This window comes from Neurospora crassa, linkage group II (assembly GCF_000182925.2).
Source record: "Neurospora crassa OR74A linkage group II, whole genome shotgun sequence".
Classification (NCBI taxonomy): Eukaryota; Fungi; Ascomycota; class Sordariomycetes; order Sordariales; family Sordariaceae; genus Neurospora; species Neurospora crassa.
In genome coordinates, this window is record NC_026502.1 from 1864672 (window position 1) to 1881697 (window position 17026).

The window sequence follows — 17026 nt, forward strand, 5'->3', positions numbered from 1 at the left end:
GATTGAGTAAACAATCAGTCCCGCCCTCCCTCACAACTTGCAACACTTTAGCGCAAACCAGCCATACCTCGCTTCCATCTGAAACTCTCGAGTTGATCAAGTTGAGAGGGACTAGCGGGGGATGGGTGCAGTCCAGACATGTGAAGAGTGAAATGGCATATGAAGCGATTGAGGATCGTTTTGGAGGCGGAAGACATTGTTCCTATTCTGTATATACCCTGTCTACAAGTACGACGAACCTCTTCGGCAGCCACTGCCTCGAAAGCAGGACAGCACTCCCGAGTCTTTGGTGTGTCCAACGCAAACGGGGTAACATGCCACGCCCAGATCTTCGCCAATTAGCCGACCGGTGCTCCGTTTCATCATCGCAACACAATGTTCCTTCACAACGTCGTAGATGAGACGGCTGTCTCAATCAAAATACTCGTCCCGCCCGTCGGCTATTTTTTATCTCCAATATGCTTCGCCCAAGGCCACGACATGCTATACCACCAGCGACTATGGCGTCCGTGGGCTGGGTAAAAGAAAAAGGGGGGGTTAACTGAGATCAATCTGAGGCCATTCCCGCATCAGATAAGATGTAGTTATCTATAAAGTGGGATTGAAAGACCGTCGCGTTGGGCCTTACTTTCTTCTCCTGAATTCAATCATCAAGAGGCTTAGGGGAAGCTGAATCGAAAACAAGGATGCGTGCCATCACATCCATCTCGTTCGTCCTTCTCGTAGCACCCCTCGGTGCCCTCGCCGCCCCAACACCTTCCGAGGATGTGATTCCAAGTAGAGTCCTCCAAGCAAGAGCAGTGGTAACCCCAGCGCCATGCCAACCGCAACTCAGCCCTCCTCCCACCGAGCAGGAATCAGCCGAACGCTTCGAGAAGTTCGCCCACGCCTTTCTTGAAACCAAGAACTTGACTGAAGCGTTTGAGTACATTGACGCTACGTACATTGTATGCCTTTTTCTTCTTTCTCACATCCCCGGTAGTGCCATTTGATCTTACTTACCGTAGGCTAACGGTGTTATTTGGTCGACGAGTGACAGAACCATAACCCTTTCGCCAGTGCCAACGGCCCCAACGCTGCTCTCGATGCCCTCGGTCCTTACTGGGACTCGGTCCAGATCACCCCGTTGAGAAGAACGTTTAAAGGCGAGTTTGGGTGGTTGAATTATCGAACCAATTACTTTGGCGAGATTGTTGATAGGTATCGCATGGAGGGTGGGTGTATTGTTGAGCATGTGAGTTCAGTTGTCTCTGATGTTGTAGAGTTTGACGTGACGTGCTGACATTGCTGCTTTGTTGACGTAGTGGGATCAAAACGAGCAGTACCCTTCTTTTTGAGCCGAGAAAGGTATAGGGAAGGAATGGTTGATGGTCTGAAATGGAAATTTATGCTAGTGGCTTCTCTGACACGGGACCAACTTACACAAAAATAGCAGTGCACCTGGAAATCCACCGCCCTTTCAATCACTTCAATGACTACGAAGCGTACACCAATAGTGGCCAGTCGACCTGAAGAGACCCCCAGTCCTCAGGCCCATTCATATGTCGTAGATGTACGCATGCCCCAGCCTCGTATAGCTTGGGGCTCCAGTCTCTCCAACACTTTTTCCCGATGACATATTTCCCCTTTATCAGACGCGCATCACCTCTGACCACTACAATGCGATTTATAATCTCAGCATTACCGGGAATCAACCCAAACATGCCATCAGTCGTGATACAAAACTTCGGACCCTTCTGTCGCCAGTCACAACGTGGAAAAACTGATCAGCAGCGTTTCGAATTCCTTCGTCGGCAAGATTCGAGAGGTCAGGATCCGCTAAAGCGAGCCGACCACACCTCCAACAAGTCAACTTGAACTCTTCAGGCACCGACCTCGCTCTTGTAGCTTCCTCTGTCTGAATACCACAAGGGTATGATAGGCTCTTTGCTGCCATCGTGTTAACTTCTTCAATCCAGTCCATGAGTCGGATGATATCCATCGGCGCGGAACTACTCATGGCTGTGATGGTTCCGACACAGAAGCCTCTGACAAGGAGTGAACGCCCATCCAGGGCCAGATAAACTTTTGCCGATTATTGTCAAGGCCTTGTTCCCATATCAAATGGGGCGTGTTTGAATACTTTCCTAGTCCAGTCCTCTACCCCTCGGTGGCGCTGTGTAGCGCTGGCATGATTGTAAGTGACTGTTTCCAGGCCGTGGAAATCGATGCCATGTTCGAGATTATAATGGCAGCAACTTCCCAGTTTCCGCATATCATACGAATCTCAGCTGTTGAGGCAATGCGAACTCCTGAGCCACTCCGCCGAAATGATGGGCGACATAGGTAGTAACGCTCTGAGACGACGCCAACGACGCCACCCATCCAATTCGTCATAGGTAACACTCTTCTCCTTGAAGCCGGCGAGCAACTGGGTCCAGACTTATATTCAAAACTGCCTCTCGTGTCGGCGGTAGTACGCGTTGACGGTGTGCTGAATCAGGTCTATGCTCTCGCTACCGTCCGCCTCTTTTCCCAGGAATACCAGGCCTTGTCCAGCAATTGCTGTAAATTTGCGACATGAGGCGCACCTGATGATTGCGCTCGCATTTATCGTCATTTTCTTGGTTGATATAGACACCGTCCGCCCAAACTGTAATCGGGCTTGGTGCGCCCTGCATATGAGTTTTTCGCGGCAGAAGTCGAAAGGTCCCCAGCAAGTGCGTCATAGACCGACCCATCCTGCCGACTGGCATGAACAGGCGATCACGATAGTAGCTGTTCATTGCCAGTCAGCATCAGGTCGATATAAAGCATCTGGATATGGGTTTCACTTTCGAGGGGGCGGTAATGGCAGGATGCTATTTTCCAGGCAGCCAAGATGGACGACACATAGAAAAAGGGAACATGCGTCCTACAAACTAGCGATCTTAACGGGCAAGGACTATCGTCCATTATTGGGAAGACAATAATAGAGAGAGAGAGAGAAAAAAAAAAAAAAAAAAAAACACTGGTGTCACCAGAATGCCCCCCAGGGGTAGATTCATGATATCCAGGCTGGAAGAGGAGAAGAGTCGAGAACGCTCGCCGCGGCCAACCCCCAAAATAACAGCATTCTTATGAGGTGCAACGTTGGCTGCCTCTAGCCAGTTGGGTTGCATCGAAGGCAGTTTACCTGAACGTCGGCGTTAAGCAAGATGAAGGCGCAGCTGTGAGATGAGGTACAGCAGGAGCGGAAACGTAAAGGCGTCTCGGTTGGGCAGAGCGCGATGTGAGAAGCCGCTCGGATCATTCGCGAAGATATCTGTCATCCTGATCTCGGATCTCGATTGTTCCACGAACCAACTCCGCAAAACAAAAAGCGAATTGTTGAATAAGCGAAGGGTGGAATCAAACCGGACTTGGAACGGGAAAAAAACATGAGGGAAAAGAGAAAGAAAAAAGAAACTCCGGTACGGGGAATCGAACCCCGAGCTTCGCGGTGAAAACGCGATATGTTAACCGTTACACTATACCGGACTTTGTTGGTAAATAACACCAAATACAGAAGCTAAGTGTAGACATTTGCACACGTGCCCTGCCACTGGCCGAAGTTCTTTCCTCTTTTGGTCGCACCTCGTGAAGCTTGCTGCCTGTGCTGTCAAGGAACTGATTTCGGGATGACAATATGAATCAAAGGGACCACAATCAATACCCCGGAATGCGCAATGACGAAATGCGTCCGGTGATCTGCAGGTGCGGTTTGGAGTTTGGATGATTCCCAGCCGTCCCGGATAACCGGTTGGACCGCTTAGTTGCCGAACAGGTCCGAAAGCGCCAATTATTCAGCAGCAGCAGCCACAAAGGGTCCAACCTACGGTGTAAACGCCGCTTGATTGTGGCTGGTGCTACGCTGTGATTGGCCAAGGATGACCTCCATAGTACCGTGTAGAAAGGGGCGGCCGACAATCGCAGTTTCTAGAAGAGAGCTCGCTGACAGCAACAACGGAAGTGCTGGAAACCGCGCTGTCGACAGCCCATTCCTGTCGGTTACGAGTATGTGTCAGCGATATCCCCGAATCGCGTCACGCAACGTCAATCCGGTCTAAAAACCGAACCACGGAAAGGGTCACGGCCACGCGGGCAGCTTCCACTTCGTTATCGAACCTCTTTTGGTGGTGCAGAAGTGGCGGTCTTGCTCCTTTCTATTTTACAAATCCACAATCTCGACTTCGATATCTGATTCTTGCCCTTTTACAACTTCCTCAACTTCATTTCCATACTCTCCACCCTACGTACTCCTCATAATCCACATCCCGCTTGAATATCTCCAGAAAAATAACTCGTCTGGTCCCTGGATAATCTTTTTTTCACTCATACTCCCTTTGATGAAACTTTTCACATCATCGAGTCCTATTGCTTGACTCCTTTGACTCGATCTATCCGCTAGGATTCGAGAGCTGCAATATTTCACTGCTACGCCAGCCAGAGTATCACCAACATGGCTGATTCGATACGCAACGAGTCTACTCCCACAACTCCATCACCAGACCAAATGTACTGCCACGCCTGCCATCACCAGTGGCAGCGCCAGGGCGAAACCCTCCAGTGCCCTGCCTGCAACAACGCAACCACGGAAATTGTCAGCAACCAGACCTCGTCAACAACTCTGGATACCAGGACAACGCTACTAACCCAGGATCACCAGATCACGCCTGAGAATGACCCGCGCCATTTCCACCGCCGGCCCTTGCCTGCTACCGTAGAAGACGCACCCGCAGAGGACGAGCTCCAACCTGACTATTCTGCTGCTGCCACCGTGACCGAGTCTCAACAGCCCACAGAGGTTCCAACCTCCAACACAGAGACCCAAAATGCCAACGAGAGCAACGGCCATAATGATGCGAGACCACAGACCGAAGCCAACGGCACATCAACAACCAGCGGAAACACTCAGACTTCAGATGAGACCAACACCCGAGGCACTCAGGAGCAGACCAGCAATGCTTCCAACACCGAGGCCCCTCGATCTGGATCCCGCTCCACCAACACCCAACACTTCGATATCCGCTTCATCTTCCCTCCTATGACCTTCTTCACTACCGTCATTTCCGAGCCTCTCACCCCACGATCTCAACAGCAACCAGCTGGCTCACAGCCAAATGGCCAGGCGCAATCTACCGAGCAATCGAATGAGCAGCCTAATAACCAGCAATCTAATGCTTCCAACACATCTACCAATGTTCCCACACCTAACGGCTCTACCGCTTCTGGTCCGTCCCCCATTACCTTCTTTGGATTGCACTTCTTTACGCCTAGGCCTCCTCATGCCCACACTGCTCCGGCATCCAATGCTGCGAGCAACACCACCCAGACCGAAGGCACTGCGCAGCAACAGTCACAATCCAATGACGAACAAGCACAAGCCTCCCAGCAGCAACAGCCCCAGCAAGGTCCCCAGCCTGCCACCCAAGGCCAATCATCGCCCTTTGGATCTGGTCCTGTACCAGCTGGTCTCATGAACGCCATCTTGTCCGCCATGTTCAGCCCCCTCAGTCCTCTCGTTCTCGGCAACCTCAACTTTGTTAACGACGGCGTTTACTCGCAAGAGGCCTTTGACCGCATCATCACCCAGCTGCGCGAGCAGCACGCCGCGCAGAACCCAGGCGGCGCCCCTCCGGCCTCTCAAGCCGCGATTGAGAAGCTCCGAGTCAAGGACATTGACGAGCAGATGCTCCAGGGCTGCCAGGACAACAAGGCCAAGTGCGTCATCTGCGTCGACGAAATGACCCTCGGCGACAAGGCTACCCTCCTTCCCTGCAACCACTTCTTCCACGGCGAATGCGTGACGCCCTGGCTAAAGGTGCATAACACTTGCCCTGTCTGCCGACGGTCCGTCGAGGTCGAAGAGGCGCCCGAGAGCAAGAAGCGCAAGAATGTGGCGGAGCATGAGCCCACGGGCAGGGATGGCCATGGCATTGACGAGGCGGAGGATGAGGACGAACAGCAGAGCGCCGAAGTGGCTGCGGCGATTCCAGAAAGGCAAAGGAGACCATATGGACCCGAGAGGCTGCGTGGTGAAGGTACGGATTGTGCTTGAAGTGAATTCTATATGATGTGATTTCGGAGGCGATTTTAATTTTGGGGCAATTCTCTGATCTTTTCGAACAGCAGTGCCAAAGCGACGGCGTTTGGGTTGATCCCATAATTTCATTTTCGCCATCGCGATGAAAGAGGCTGGGAAGAAAGGTTCATATAGATGGACTGCGGATTATCAGGACAGGGGCGGGAGATTGAAAGATCAACAAAGCCTGGAAAGTCCTGACTTCCGCATAGAGTGCATATTCCTACCGGATAATGTGCTCAGGTCCCCATTTGCTGAGTTTCAGGAGCTCTGTGTTCTTTCCCTTTTTTTCAATTTGGCTTTTACCTACGATACCATTGCATTACTTTCAGCAGAAGCGCGGCGTTGGGGGAAAACGGACGGACATTTGGACGGGATTATTGATTGCTACTACAGTGGTTCAGGGTACTAAGCGGTCCTACGGCATTTTACTACTACTACTGGCTCCAGCCAGCTCGATAATGAAAGGTTGTTTGTTTCATTTACACTGTCTTTTAGAAACTTGTTGCGGCCCTTGAAAAGACACGCCATGAATGGATTACGATGACACGATTATGGTTGATGATACAGAAAGAAAGGAAAAAGGTTGGCGTTATGGGCATCGAGTGCGCAAAGGATGGGCATAACGGAATTCAATTTGTCAGTAAAGTCCCAACCCGCTGGTGGGCATTTATGGTCATAGATGAATGAATTTTTTAGACACTCAGATACTTAAAGTAATGAAGGAATATTGTACCAAAATGAAACCGATATCGTACCTGAACTATGTCTGAATGCGGTGATTGTATCCCTCTTTATTCATCAAGACGGTGATTTTATGTCTGAACAAACCACGCCTACGAAGAACCGTGCTACATCATACGGCCACCTCGCTACGAGATGCTGCTTATCTGAATATAAGAGAGAAAAATGAACATAGAACATGGCCGGCCCTCCCCAAAAAGCATTAAGGGGGGAAAAATAAAGGGGGGGACAATTGTGAGCAAAAAGAGACGTACAAATAGAGAGGAGAAAAAAAAAAAAAAGAAAAAAAACAGACAACACCAGGGATTCATCGCTGGTCGTTACCGACCCAACTACTATACTAGTCTGGCCCTCACTACCTAAGCTTGTGTATACTATAGAAGTGGGAAACACAGGAAACGGGTCTTTTAATCACCTGCGTAGTAGGGTCAAAAATCTGAACTACTGCCTCCTATATCTATATTATTCGGACGGAGGCATTACGGTGAGTAGAGAGGCAGCGCTAAAATGATTAGTATAATTGGGCGGATTATGAGTAAAGTAGACCGTCCTGACACTGCGGCTAGATCTTTTACACGGGTAACACTAAGATTGCACTCGGTCAGAAGACCATTCTTAATTGGTTCTTCGTACTCCTCGGGCTCAATTATATATATTCAAATGAGAGCGTGGTAAGGAAATCTCTCGTTCTTATCCGCTTGTTGAATAACGGTTTATAGCACACTACATCGGTCGTCTTGCCATCTTTTTCCTTCAGAAGAGTTGCTCCTTCCCGTTCACCTTCCACACCCAGCAGCCATCGCCGCCCCTTCCTCTTCCCAACTCCAATACTCTCTGAGTGCATCGTGACAGTTTCAGAACCAGCCGTCAAGGTACAAAAAACAAACCACTCATCACCATTGAAGGACCCTATCATCGCTTTGGTCAAGCCGAGGGGAGTACATTCGTGACCAAGGTAGGTAGGTAGTTTAGCTGTTCCAGCACCTGTAGCTCCTGATCTTGTCATTGGAGTTGACGCCACAGACGTCGTTGCTGGCGGTGTTCAGGTTGGAGCGACCGGGGGACTCGGCGTCCAAGTGGCGGCAGCCGTTTTCGTCGTTGTTGGAGGGGCAATTGGAGTCGCTGGGAAAAAAAAAAAGAGATCGATGTCAGTTTGGAACTAAGTCAAGAGATCCATGTGCTTACACCGACCAGCATCGCAGGGAGACGGGCACGAGGACGAAGGAAATGAAAGGGGCCGGGAGCAGGCATACAAGAAAAAGCGGCAGTAAGCGCCCTGATCAGGCCCAACGCTGGAGACTTGACCGGCGAGATAGCTGTCGAGAGCAACTGTTGTTCAGTGGCAAGGTGAGAAATCGCCATTATTAGCCTTACTTGACCTTTTCCACAAAATACGAAAGGACCGGAGCCACATACTGCATTCATTAGGGTTGCTGAAGATATGCTGGCAAGTGCTAGCCACGAATGGAGCGTCCTTGCAGATGTAGACACCGAGCGAAGCACGCTTGTCGAGGGAAGCGCGGGAGGCAAGAGCCGTGGCGTCAGTGGCGTTGGGAGGGTTGAACTTCATGGCGTCGGGGATTTCGTCTGCGGAGACGCTGGCGCCTGTGACGACCTTTGCGACTTCGACGGTAGAAGCGGAAGGGAGGGCGGTGACGGCCTTGAGCGCCGCGAGGGTAGCGAGGACGGAGGCGAGCTGCATGTTTGCGGTGGTCAAGATAGATAGATATATCTGAGAGTATGAGGTGGTTTGAAAAGATGAGTAAGTGCCGAAGGCTTGAGGGGCTGGTTGGATGGTGAGAATGAGAGATGAGCAAGTTGGAGATAGGAATTGAGCGTCTTTATAGACGGAATGGAGCCATTCGAGGTGTCTCCGTTGCCCCCAACTGTTCTTTTGGGCTGCGGGGATGAACCGACTGAAGCGATCGTAAACATTCCCAAGCAAGAACATCCAAAGAGACTCAAGGGGCTCGGTTACCTTTCCATTACCAACTCCATTTCCATGTCCCTCAATCACATCTCACCTCAGCTTTGAAGCAATATCTCAGTAAGAACCTCAGCTCCAAAGCAATATCTCAGTAAGAACCTCAGCTCTCAAGCAAAATCTCAGTAAGCAAAATCAATACAACAATCTAGGAGCGCATTCAGTACCGCTATACAAATTTGAGAGGGTACTCAGTTTACAGGATTCGGATCATACGTAGTAAGCATGCTGCCTTACTAAACTACGTAGGGAGCGTTCGTTAGATTTGTCTCAATATTATGCAAGTTGCTGAGTGCAGCCCACCTGCAACCGTCTGCACTTCTTTCTCCAAATCGTCGATTCGACTACTAATTAGACGGCTGGATTCAGCCAATTTCTTACTGCCATTCCTTACTACCTACAACTACACTACAGTTCAAAACAATCGAGTCGTGTATTGACCGAGTGCAATCTTGGTGCAGTGTTAGGATGGTCAACTTTGGTTTTTTTATAATCCGCCTAATTGTAAGGTATTTATCTTCTTAGCGCCACCTCCCTATTTACTGTAATGCCTCCCCTTACTGGCTTATCAATAGGAGAGCGGACGGGATCCCGAGTTTTCCAGTGGGTATGGTCGTATGTGCTTGTTTGATGCAAAGCGACTACTTATCAATGCTTTGTTTCTCGTCCCAGAAAGGCTTCACGGGCGCAACTTGGGCAAAACGTCTGTCGATGACAGAAGCAACTTGTGTATGTGTGTGTGTGTGTGTTTGGACACACGTATTCGAACATGCCTAGTATTTCGCTCATTTTTAATATAAAAGCTAGCTATACAAATAGAACACTCGTTTCATCATCAAGGGTATCAAGCCAAAAAGAAAAAAAAAAAAAATGCTAAATGATGACTAACTGCTACCTGGAGCAGTCAGTTCAAAACAACATGAGCCTCCCTCCCGTCTTTCGTTCTCGTCATGCTCAAAGCCAGACAGTCTATCCTCCCCAAACAAGAACGAACGAATGCAACGCAATGCAAACACAATACAGAAAAGAAAACAATACCAAAAAGCCCACCCATATGCCAAGTCAAAATCAAAGTCCTTCATTCCCGTCATTCCCGTCATAACCTCGTTCGTCATCACACATCAATGCCCCCAAGCATCTCTTAGACTTCCATTTTCCGTGAGGAACTACTACCCCATTCTCTCCCCCTTCCGCAACCGAACAATCTTATCCGCCCTCAACACCCCCAAACTGTTCTCCCTCCCTGGTCTCCTACCAATTTCAATACACAAAAACCGTATCAAGTCCAGATTATTCCAGTAGCTCGTGTGCGCGCTCAACATATTCAGGTACTGAATCTCTAGCGGGCCCCCGCCCGATCGTAGATAGTAATCGATTTGGCCGTTATCGTTCAACAAGAAGGCCTTCTTCTCGGCGACTTCTTCCCGCGAGAAATCATGCACTTCCAGTTCGAGCTGCGAGGGGAGGCGGAGGAAGGTGGGCGGTTTGGAGGTTGACAGCATCTGGGATTGGTGTCCGGTGGGATCGGTTGATTGATTTGACGGATCAGAGGGGTTGGAAGAGTTAGATGTGGGTGCGGAGGTGGAGGTTGTCAGACCAGCTAAACCGCGGAGGGAGTCGGAGACGGATTTGAAGAAGGAGGTGGTGAAGGTGGGCACGTAAGCGGTCTTGAGGCTGGAAGCATAAATGGGATCGATGGTCCCGTTTAGCAGGTAGGCGATGGGGTCCTCCTTGGCGAGAATGTTGTAGATGTTGTCGACGGCGATGCAGCCGAAGCGGCCGAGGTCACCGACTATATCCTTGTTGAGCGTGTCGGCTGCGTCTGCGCCGGGCTTGAGGCGGCCGCGGCGGGGAACGAGGCTACCTCTTTCTAGAAGAAGGAAAAAGGCGGCGGGGCTGCCGAGGAGGAAGAGGTTGGTGGTGTCGAACTCGAAGTGGCGGGTTTCCGGCTGTGTTCCGGATAGATCTAAGGGCCGGGGAACGCTGGTCGGCTGCTTGGAGAGGATCTCGACCGCCATGGCGCTGCCGAGCGAGTGCCCAATGAGGTGAACGCGGCCCTTGTCGGCGAAGCCGGGGTTGTTCTTGCACCATAGCCGGTACACGCGATTTGCTTCACCTACAAGGGCGGCAATCATTTTTGGCTTGTGATGAGACATGTAAAAAGGAATGTCGAACATGACGTCTGAGATCATGCTGCGCACGGCAGGGATTGTGTTGGGTTCAATGTCCTTCAGCCCGAAACCGTCAGGAGTATATGCGGACGCGTCTTCTTCCTTGCTGGGACCGCCATCTTCAAAGCTGAGCAGATGACGCCAATTCACAGGCAGCACCATGATACCATTCTGGTCAGGCCGGAGCACCGGTTTTATCATGGGATTTTCCAACTCGATATTGACGGCTCTTCGAAAGGCATTGACGGCATGCGTGAAGTGGAAACTTTCAACCCGCTCGGCAAACTTTTGACCAATGCCATGGGCAATCAAAAGAAGATCGGTCACTTGGCCGCGATCCTGCTCCATTTGACATGCTGGGCAACCATCACCCGAGACATTTGTCTGCCGTGACGTATTGCGGTTGGGCGCTTTATTTGGCGATGTGCCCTTCTTTTGGTGTATCTTGTCCCAGATGGCCTGGTCGAAACCGCGCACCACGGGGATTCCCACAGTAATACCTCTCATGATCTTTTGGAGTGGCCGTCTTCCATGATATGCACTAGGTTTCTGGCTGGGCCTTAGCAAGAAGGCAGCGGACTTGTCCTTGTAGATGACATGAAAGTTGGCAGAGGGTTCGGGTGGTGGCGGCGGCAGTTCTTGATCGGGATGCACATGCTCAAGTGTCCCTTCAGCTGCGGCTTCTCCACGAAAACATCTGGCGGCGCAAAACGGATCGCTCGATATTGGCGGCTCGGGAGGCATGTCGTCCTTGACTTTGGGGCGCTTGTCCGGAATTTCTGGCCACAAAGGGTGCGACACCTTTTCTTCGCCTAGCGCACCTACATCTAACGCAGACTTCAGTTCGTCCTTCCAGGTCTGACCCCATACCCGTAACTCTCGATAGCCGGCTTCTAGCTGGTTAGCGACGGCAGGCTTGACGGGGGTCATGGTGTCTCTGAGAATCAGTGTCAGCAGTCGACTAAGAAGGGTTGCACGGAGCGCCAATGCCTACCTATAGAACCACGTAGCGCGTTGCACCGTGGATATGTCATTGACAGGCGACCAGTATATCGGCTTCATCTGAAGAACTGGCAACGAAACCATGTGCAGTCTCGAGATACCAACAGGCACCTCAACCGAATCTTCCGCCTGACGAATGGCCTCTTTGACAATGCGCTTGGCCGCTCGGCTATCATTCCCCCCTAAGCGAGATGGAAGGCCACGTATGGATGGTTCTCTGGACGGCTTGTCTTCTGGTGTAGCACCGACTGACCGGCTGAGTGATTCGACGCGAACGAACGGCTTGCCTGAGATTCCAGCATCCACGACCGGGGGTCTTGGAATCATCTTGCCAATAGTCGAAAGAGGAAGTTGGTTATCGTTGAGGGAGGAAGGCTTCACCTCTAAAGAGCCAGAAAGTCTTTGAAGAGGGCTAGTGCCAAGCGGAAGACTTGAGGGCCTAAATGCCGAGGACTCTTGCGAAGTATCTGAATTTGCCCACAAGCGAGTCAACTGGGCCATAACCTCCTGAATAAGGCGGTCGTGGTCGAGGGTTGGCTGGCGACGTCTGGTAACGGCGCAAAACTCCTTTCTTAACTCTGCGTCAGCATCGATCGAAAGCTCCGCGCAACATACTGGGACGCTGAGGTCATGCTCATTTTCGGTGGTGGCCAGGGCCGAGAAAGCGGAATGGCCCTCCCGATCATGCTTGTCCTTGTGCTTAGCAGCCAGGAGGGCCACGATAGCGGCAAGTTTCTCGGCATTTTCCTTTGAGAGAGACGGACTCGGACTTCGGTTTCTCTGAGCGTGTCTGTGATTCCTTCTGTCCCTGTCGGAGGAGAAGCCCAGCCACGCCCGCTCTAGATCTCTGTTATCACCAGGGGAGAAGGGTCGCAGTGGTAGGTTTGCTGCTTTCGCATCGGAGGAGCCAACAGTTGTGGCAGCAGACAAGGGGTCATCGATGGGGATGGTGGACGAGTAGAAGAACTGGGCGTTGATAGGTGGGATGCCCTCGAGCCCATCGATGGGTTCGGGTTCGGTGATGGGCGCTAGTCGGCAGGAGGGGCCGAAGGTATGATGGGTCTCGGCCGTGTTGGACATGGTTTGATTGCCCTTTTGAAGCGGGCGGTGACAAGACTCGAGGGCGACGCGACGAGGAAGCGCACTGATCGACGATCGAGTTGCTATGCAGGTACCTGACGTCAGCCACTTATGTACATAGTATACCGGGCGATGGTCCACAAAGCCAACGAACGGCAATGTCTGAACAAGAAGAGTAGCTAGCTACCTACCTACCACACACTACGTACGCACGCGCTTGTGCTCAGACGGACTGGCCGGCCTAATCAGTAGTGTATGTGTAAGTGCCAGTCGAGGTTATTGCGAACGAGGACACTAGTGTAGTTAGAGAAGAGAAGAGAAGAAGTGAGCAGGCCCATGACCTACAGGGACCGTGACCGTGACCTTCAGACCAACTGGAAGTGGAATAAGCTCGGGCTCCAAGTCTGGTGGGAGAAACAGTCCGCGATCCGAGACATGGTGTGGAGAAAGCAAGTTTAGGTTCTTTTTCATGGATGTGAGATTGAGAAATAGTGTAGGACAAGTACACGGGCGCAAAAGTCTAATTACACTACACTACACGTGGTTGCGAGAGAGGACTGGCGGGGATGGACGCGAGCGAGGTCGAGTGCTCCCGTCTGGCTCTTCTGCCTTGTATCACCTACTCACTCTGTGTGTAACTGGATGCGCTGATGACGTGGTTAGCCTCCAGCTGCGCGTGTTGGTGAATCAGTGGGGTTTCAGTGGGTACCTCTATGGACCCCACATGGAATGAGGATCCCCATCAGTTAGTGGGTGCCTGCCGCCACAAAGTAACATGGGATGGATGTCATTGCGGCAGTACCCGCCCGCGAACTTCCACCCTTCAATCCCGTCACTTGTGGCGCTGACCCGACAGGCTGTGGCTGAAGCCTCGTATCCTCGTTTCCCCAGGTCTCTAGTGTTGCTGTCGTGGAGCCAACGGAAATGATGTCTGCGCATCCCAAGATCCGAATAAGTGGTCGGGTACAAATCCAGACCCATGCTGAAATCACTCTTGCTGCCTCATACGACTGCCAGGCATCTCCAGGTTTTCCATCCACTCCCTTTACCCGACCCCAGTGTAAATCTCTGTCAAGTCATGTCGAGTCATGACTACCTTACATCTCGTGAACTTGCAACCTACGGACCATTCACCATGGCCTAGTCCTAGTGCCGGGCATCGAGGTTTACTGTCGCGCCGGGAAGCACATGTCGACATGATTTACACCCAAACACCCTAGGCAGTGACGGTAACCCAAAGTAGAATGGTGGGTACCAGCTGGGAAAATGGTACCCCTGAAAATCCTCTCCGAGTTTCCTTAAATGGGCGCGCCAGTCCGTTCCTTCGGCTGTGTTCCCAAGCATCTCCTGGGCTCGTCTTGCTCTGTTCTGTCTTTTTCGCCTGTCAACCGCCCTCCTTGACTTGACAACATGTGGGCCTCAGTGACGCCTAGAGATGGGGTCGATCTAGGAGTGCCCCAAACGTGCTTCCAGCTATGTGGTACGTTCAAGTTAACATCAAATCTTCTATGTATTCTCTTCTTGTCATGGCACAGCCACTAACCGAGAGACCCATCATATCACAGATGATGCCTTTCTGGAATCTAAATCTCTTCTGACTCGTCAGGACTTATGTGCAACTGACGGCCCCCTTATCCGAGAGTTCGACTCTTGCAATAGCTGTATCAAGAATGGGACCACAACTGATTCGGCTTATGCTGTCGCCTACCAAAAATACATTGATCCCTACTTCGGTGATATCCTTCGACAATGTATCGACCTTGGGGCAACTGTTACTCTCTCACTTGGCCCCCCCGAGCCACTTGCCACCACAGTGGTTGGCACCATTGCACCTCAGCAACCAACGAGCACGACGGGAGTTGAGGCATCAAACGTACACACGCTAACGGCGCCATTCGACCCAACTGCAACTGCTGGAGCCTCACCAAGCAGCGCCACCGGCACCAGCTCGTCCATTGCCGCGTCTTGGTTGACTACCGACCAGGCCATCCAGACCAACAACTATGTTTTACTTACTGGAGAAACCATCACGGTCACCGAGCTAGTGATCGCAACAATCACACGTGCCGACTGGACTGGCTGGCATACTAGCGACATATCCACTCGCTCAACTATACCTGCAGGAGGCTACGGCACCCGTAAAACGACCCCCTTGTCACCAACAGAGGCTAGCCATTCGGGCTCAAAGAGTGTTGCTGGATGGGTTTGGGCCGTCGTAGCTATCGCTGCTGCCATCGTTCTTGGAGCACTGGTCGCTTTCTTCGTGCTTATTAGGAGAAAGAAATCCAAGAAAGCAAGGCATCTACGGTCTAGCTCCGGCAGTACACCTGAACTGCACGGCACCAGCGGAGCGGGAAGCAGAACGGAACTAGATAGCGAAATCAACTCGGCGGAGTTACACACCGATAAAATACCACCATCGGAACTTGATTCAAAAGTGCCGCCAGTGGAAATGGATACGGAGTTCAGATTCGAGTTGCCAACGGAGTACAACAAGGAAAGGGATTTCGTGGAGGAGACCATAACCCCGATCAGCACATGCACTGACGCCACCAGGATCCCAGCGTCACCCCTTGAGGAACAAAAAGTCCTGGTCACGCCCGGGCTCGACCTGCGAAGCAAAGAAGAGCTACAGAGTCACACTAAGCCTTCATGAGTACGCTTTGTTACAATTAGCCTTCAGAAATAAGATACCCCACTTGAACCTTACTCAATCGACATATAACCCAGATGATCAACTGGGGGATGGGCGCGAGCATTCGTGGCTGTCTGCAGCACTACTCTTGATGATCGAAAAAGCCAGTATTCTGTCCATAATAATAGGGTGGTTGGGTGACCATTTCCGGACACTCCTCACGGACCAGAGCCACTTTATGGGCTCATGCAGCTCGGTCTACATCCAAGGCAAGCAGTTGCCTGGTCCTTCAAGGGCCTCGCTCACTGGACGTCAACGCCGTTCCCGGGGTGCTTCGGATCTCGACGAATACACATCTCCGCCAAACCCAGCAACTCCTGGCAGTAGACGGTTCTCAAATGGACACTGTGCGTATGTATGTATGTATGTTTGGTCGACTCTTACAGAACGCAAGGCGCTTACGAAGCAGATAGGCATGTCTGGATTACAGCCCTTCGACTCTCATGGTTCCAGTCCATCATCGACCAGGTTCCAGGCTGACCATCTGTCACAACGGTTATCAGGAGCAGAGGGATTCTTCCTCTTGTGTTTCAATGATCGACTTGAAATTGCTACAAGTTTTGTACAACTCCCAACGACCTAGACCATGGCCTCGCTCAAAGGCACCTCATCTTTTGTCAACTCATTTGTCCTTGTAAGCGCCATCGTTCGTCATGGAACTAAGCAGCCCGTTGATCAACATCAAGCTGTCTACCTATATTTGAGCCGGAGATTAATTGTACTGCTTCTGGCGCCTTTGCCGTCCTCTTCCGACGTGCCCAGGGTGACTTTCGGTGGAAACGCTCTGGGAGTCCATTCTCTCTTGCCGCAACACGATGACCGAAGATAACATCATGTATGGCAACGTCACAGTCAGGTTTTGCCATACTTTCGCTGTTGCTTCGGATTGGATGGGACATACAAACAAATCACTTCCCCACGAGATTACCACATGAACTTTAGTTTCAAGGCAACCCGGATCTCGCTAGCATCGGTGTACTGCGTAAGTTGGAACCACAACAAGCACACAACTTTCACACGACGGGTTAAGACATTGATTTGTATAAGCCTGGATATCCAGGGATAATCCCTGGTATAACAGACTAAGAGTATTCCAACTCCTGCAGTGTCGCTTTGTTTTACGATAGCCTTGAGCCTCAATGACTACTGCTCGAACCCCGATTTTATCATTGCATTGTCTTGTGTTTTCTTGTTCGCGTTTACGGTTTCCACTATTGTTCACAATAATCTCAAAGCACGTGGGTTGTTCAACGCAGATATGTAGTAGA

At 51.2% G+C, this 17026-nt stretch overlaps 6 protein-coding genes and 1 non-coding gene across 9 annotated transcripts; 4 read left to right on the plus strand and 3 right to left on the minus strand.

The window, feature by feature from the left end:
• Positions 1-686: 686 nt before the first annotated feature.
• On the plus strand, positions 687-2063 carry NCU06817 (hypothetical protein; the record flags this gene model as incomplete). Its single annotated transcript, XM_958565.3, has 4 exons — positions 687-940; positions 1060-1234; positions 1433-1552; positions 1959-2063. The coding sequence occupies 4 exons, from the start codon at positions 687-689 to the stop codon at positions 2061-2063; spliced, it is 654 nt and encodes a 217-aa protein (XP_963658.3).
• Positions 2064-3426: 1363 nt separating this feature from the next.
• Positions 3427-3498, minus strand: NCU15267. Its single transcript has one exon. It is a non-coding gene; the product is annotated as a tRNA-Glu (tRNA).
• A 474-nt stretch (positions 3499-3972) lies between these two features.
• Positions 3973-6833, plus strand: NCU06815. Of its 2 annotated transcripts, XM_011395293.1 has the most exons (2): positions 3973-4600; positions 4667-6833. In XM_011395293.1, the coding sequence occupies exons 1-2, from the start codon at positions 4460-4462 to the stop codon at positions 6056-6058; spliced, it is 1533 nt and encodes a 510-aa protein (XP_011393595.1). In that variant the 5' UTR covers positions 3973-4459; the 3' UTR covers positions 6059-6833. The 2 variants fall into 2 exon arrangements, with proteins under 2 accessions (XP_011393595.1, XP_011393594.1); XM_011395292.1 differs by having other exon boundaries at positions 4217-6724.
• Positions 6834-7794: 961 nt separating this feature from the next.
• NCU11340 (hypothetical protein) lies at positions 7795-8528 on the minus strand (the record flags this gene model as incomplete). Its single annotated transcript, XM_001728111.1, has 3 exons — positions 7795-7948; positions 8080-8155; positions 8243-8528. The coding sequence occupies 3 exons, from the start codon at positions 8526-8528 to the stop codon at positions 7795-7797; spliced, it is 516 nt and encodes a 171-aa protein (XP_001728163.1).
• A 1016-nt stretch (positions 8529-9544) lies between these two features.
• Positions 9545-13675, minus strand: NCU06812. 2 transcript variants are annotated; one of them, XM_011395291.1, is made up of 4 exons: positions 13409-13675; positions 13255-13357; positions 11976-13146; positions 9545-11918 (listed from the first exon to the last, which is right to left on the minus strand). In XM_011395291.1, exons 3-4 carry the CDS (start codon positions 13061-13063, stop codon positions 9980-9982), a joined length of 3027 nt encoding a protein of 1008 aa, XP_011393593.1. In that variant the 5' UTR covers positions 13064-13146; positions 13255-13357; positions 13409-13675; the 3' UTR covers positions 9545-9979. The 2 variants fall into 2 exon arrangements, with proteins under 2 accessions (XP_011393593.1, XP_011393592.1); XM_011395290.1 differs by having other exon boundaries at positions 13255-13675.
• Positions 13676-14434: 759 nt separating this feature from the next.
• Positions 14435-15769, plus strand: NCU06811 (hypothetical protein). Its single transcript, XM_958559.3, has 2 exons — positions 14435-14543; positions 14629-15769. Exons 1-2 carry the CDS (start codon positions 14474-14476, stop codon positions 15717-15719), a joined length of 1161 nt encoding a protein of 386 aa, XP_963652.2. The 5' UTR covers positions 14435-14473; the 3' UTR covers positions 15720-15769.
• An 80-nt stretch (positions 15770-15849) lies between these two features.
• NCU06810 (hypothetical protein) lies at positions 15850-16919 on the plus strand (the record flags this gene model as incomplete). The annotated part of the gene is made up of 4 exons (XM_958558.2): positions 15850-16113; positions 16342-16392; positions 16701-16740; positions 16819-16919. The coding sequence occupies 4 exons, from the start codon at positions 15850-15852 to the stop codon at positions 16842-16844; spliced, it is 381 nt and encodes a 126-aa protein (XP_963651.1). The 3' UTR covers positions 16845-16919.
• Between the last annotated feature and the right edge of the window lie 107 nt (positions 16920-17026).

Bases quoted from the DNA above. Each gene is read 5' to 3' on its own strand.
- NCU06815 (XM_011395292.1), top strand. From the start codon at position 4,460: ATGGCTGATTCGATACGCAACGAGTCTACTCCCACAACTCCATCACCA.
- NCU06812 (XM_011395291.1), bottom strand. From the start codon at position 13,063: ATGTCCAACACGGCCGAGACCCATCATACCTTCGGCCCCTCCTGCCGA. The intron at 11,919-11,975 runs GTAGGCATTGGC...ACTGATTCTCAG, and splicing joins CGCGCTACGTGGTTCTATAG to AGACACCATGACCCCCGTCA.
- NCU06811 (XM_958559.3), top strand. From the start codon at position 14,474: ATGTGGGCCTCAGTGACGCCTAGAGATGGGGTCGATCTAGGAGTGCCC. The intron at 14,544-14,628 runs GTACGTTCAAGT...ATCATATCACAG, and splicing joins AACGTGCTTCCAGCTATGTG to ATGATGCCTTTCTGGAATCT.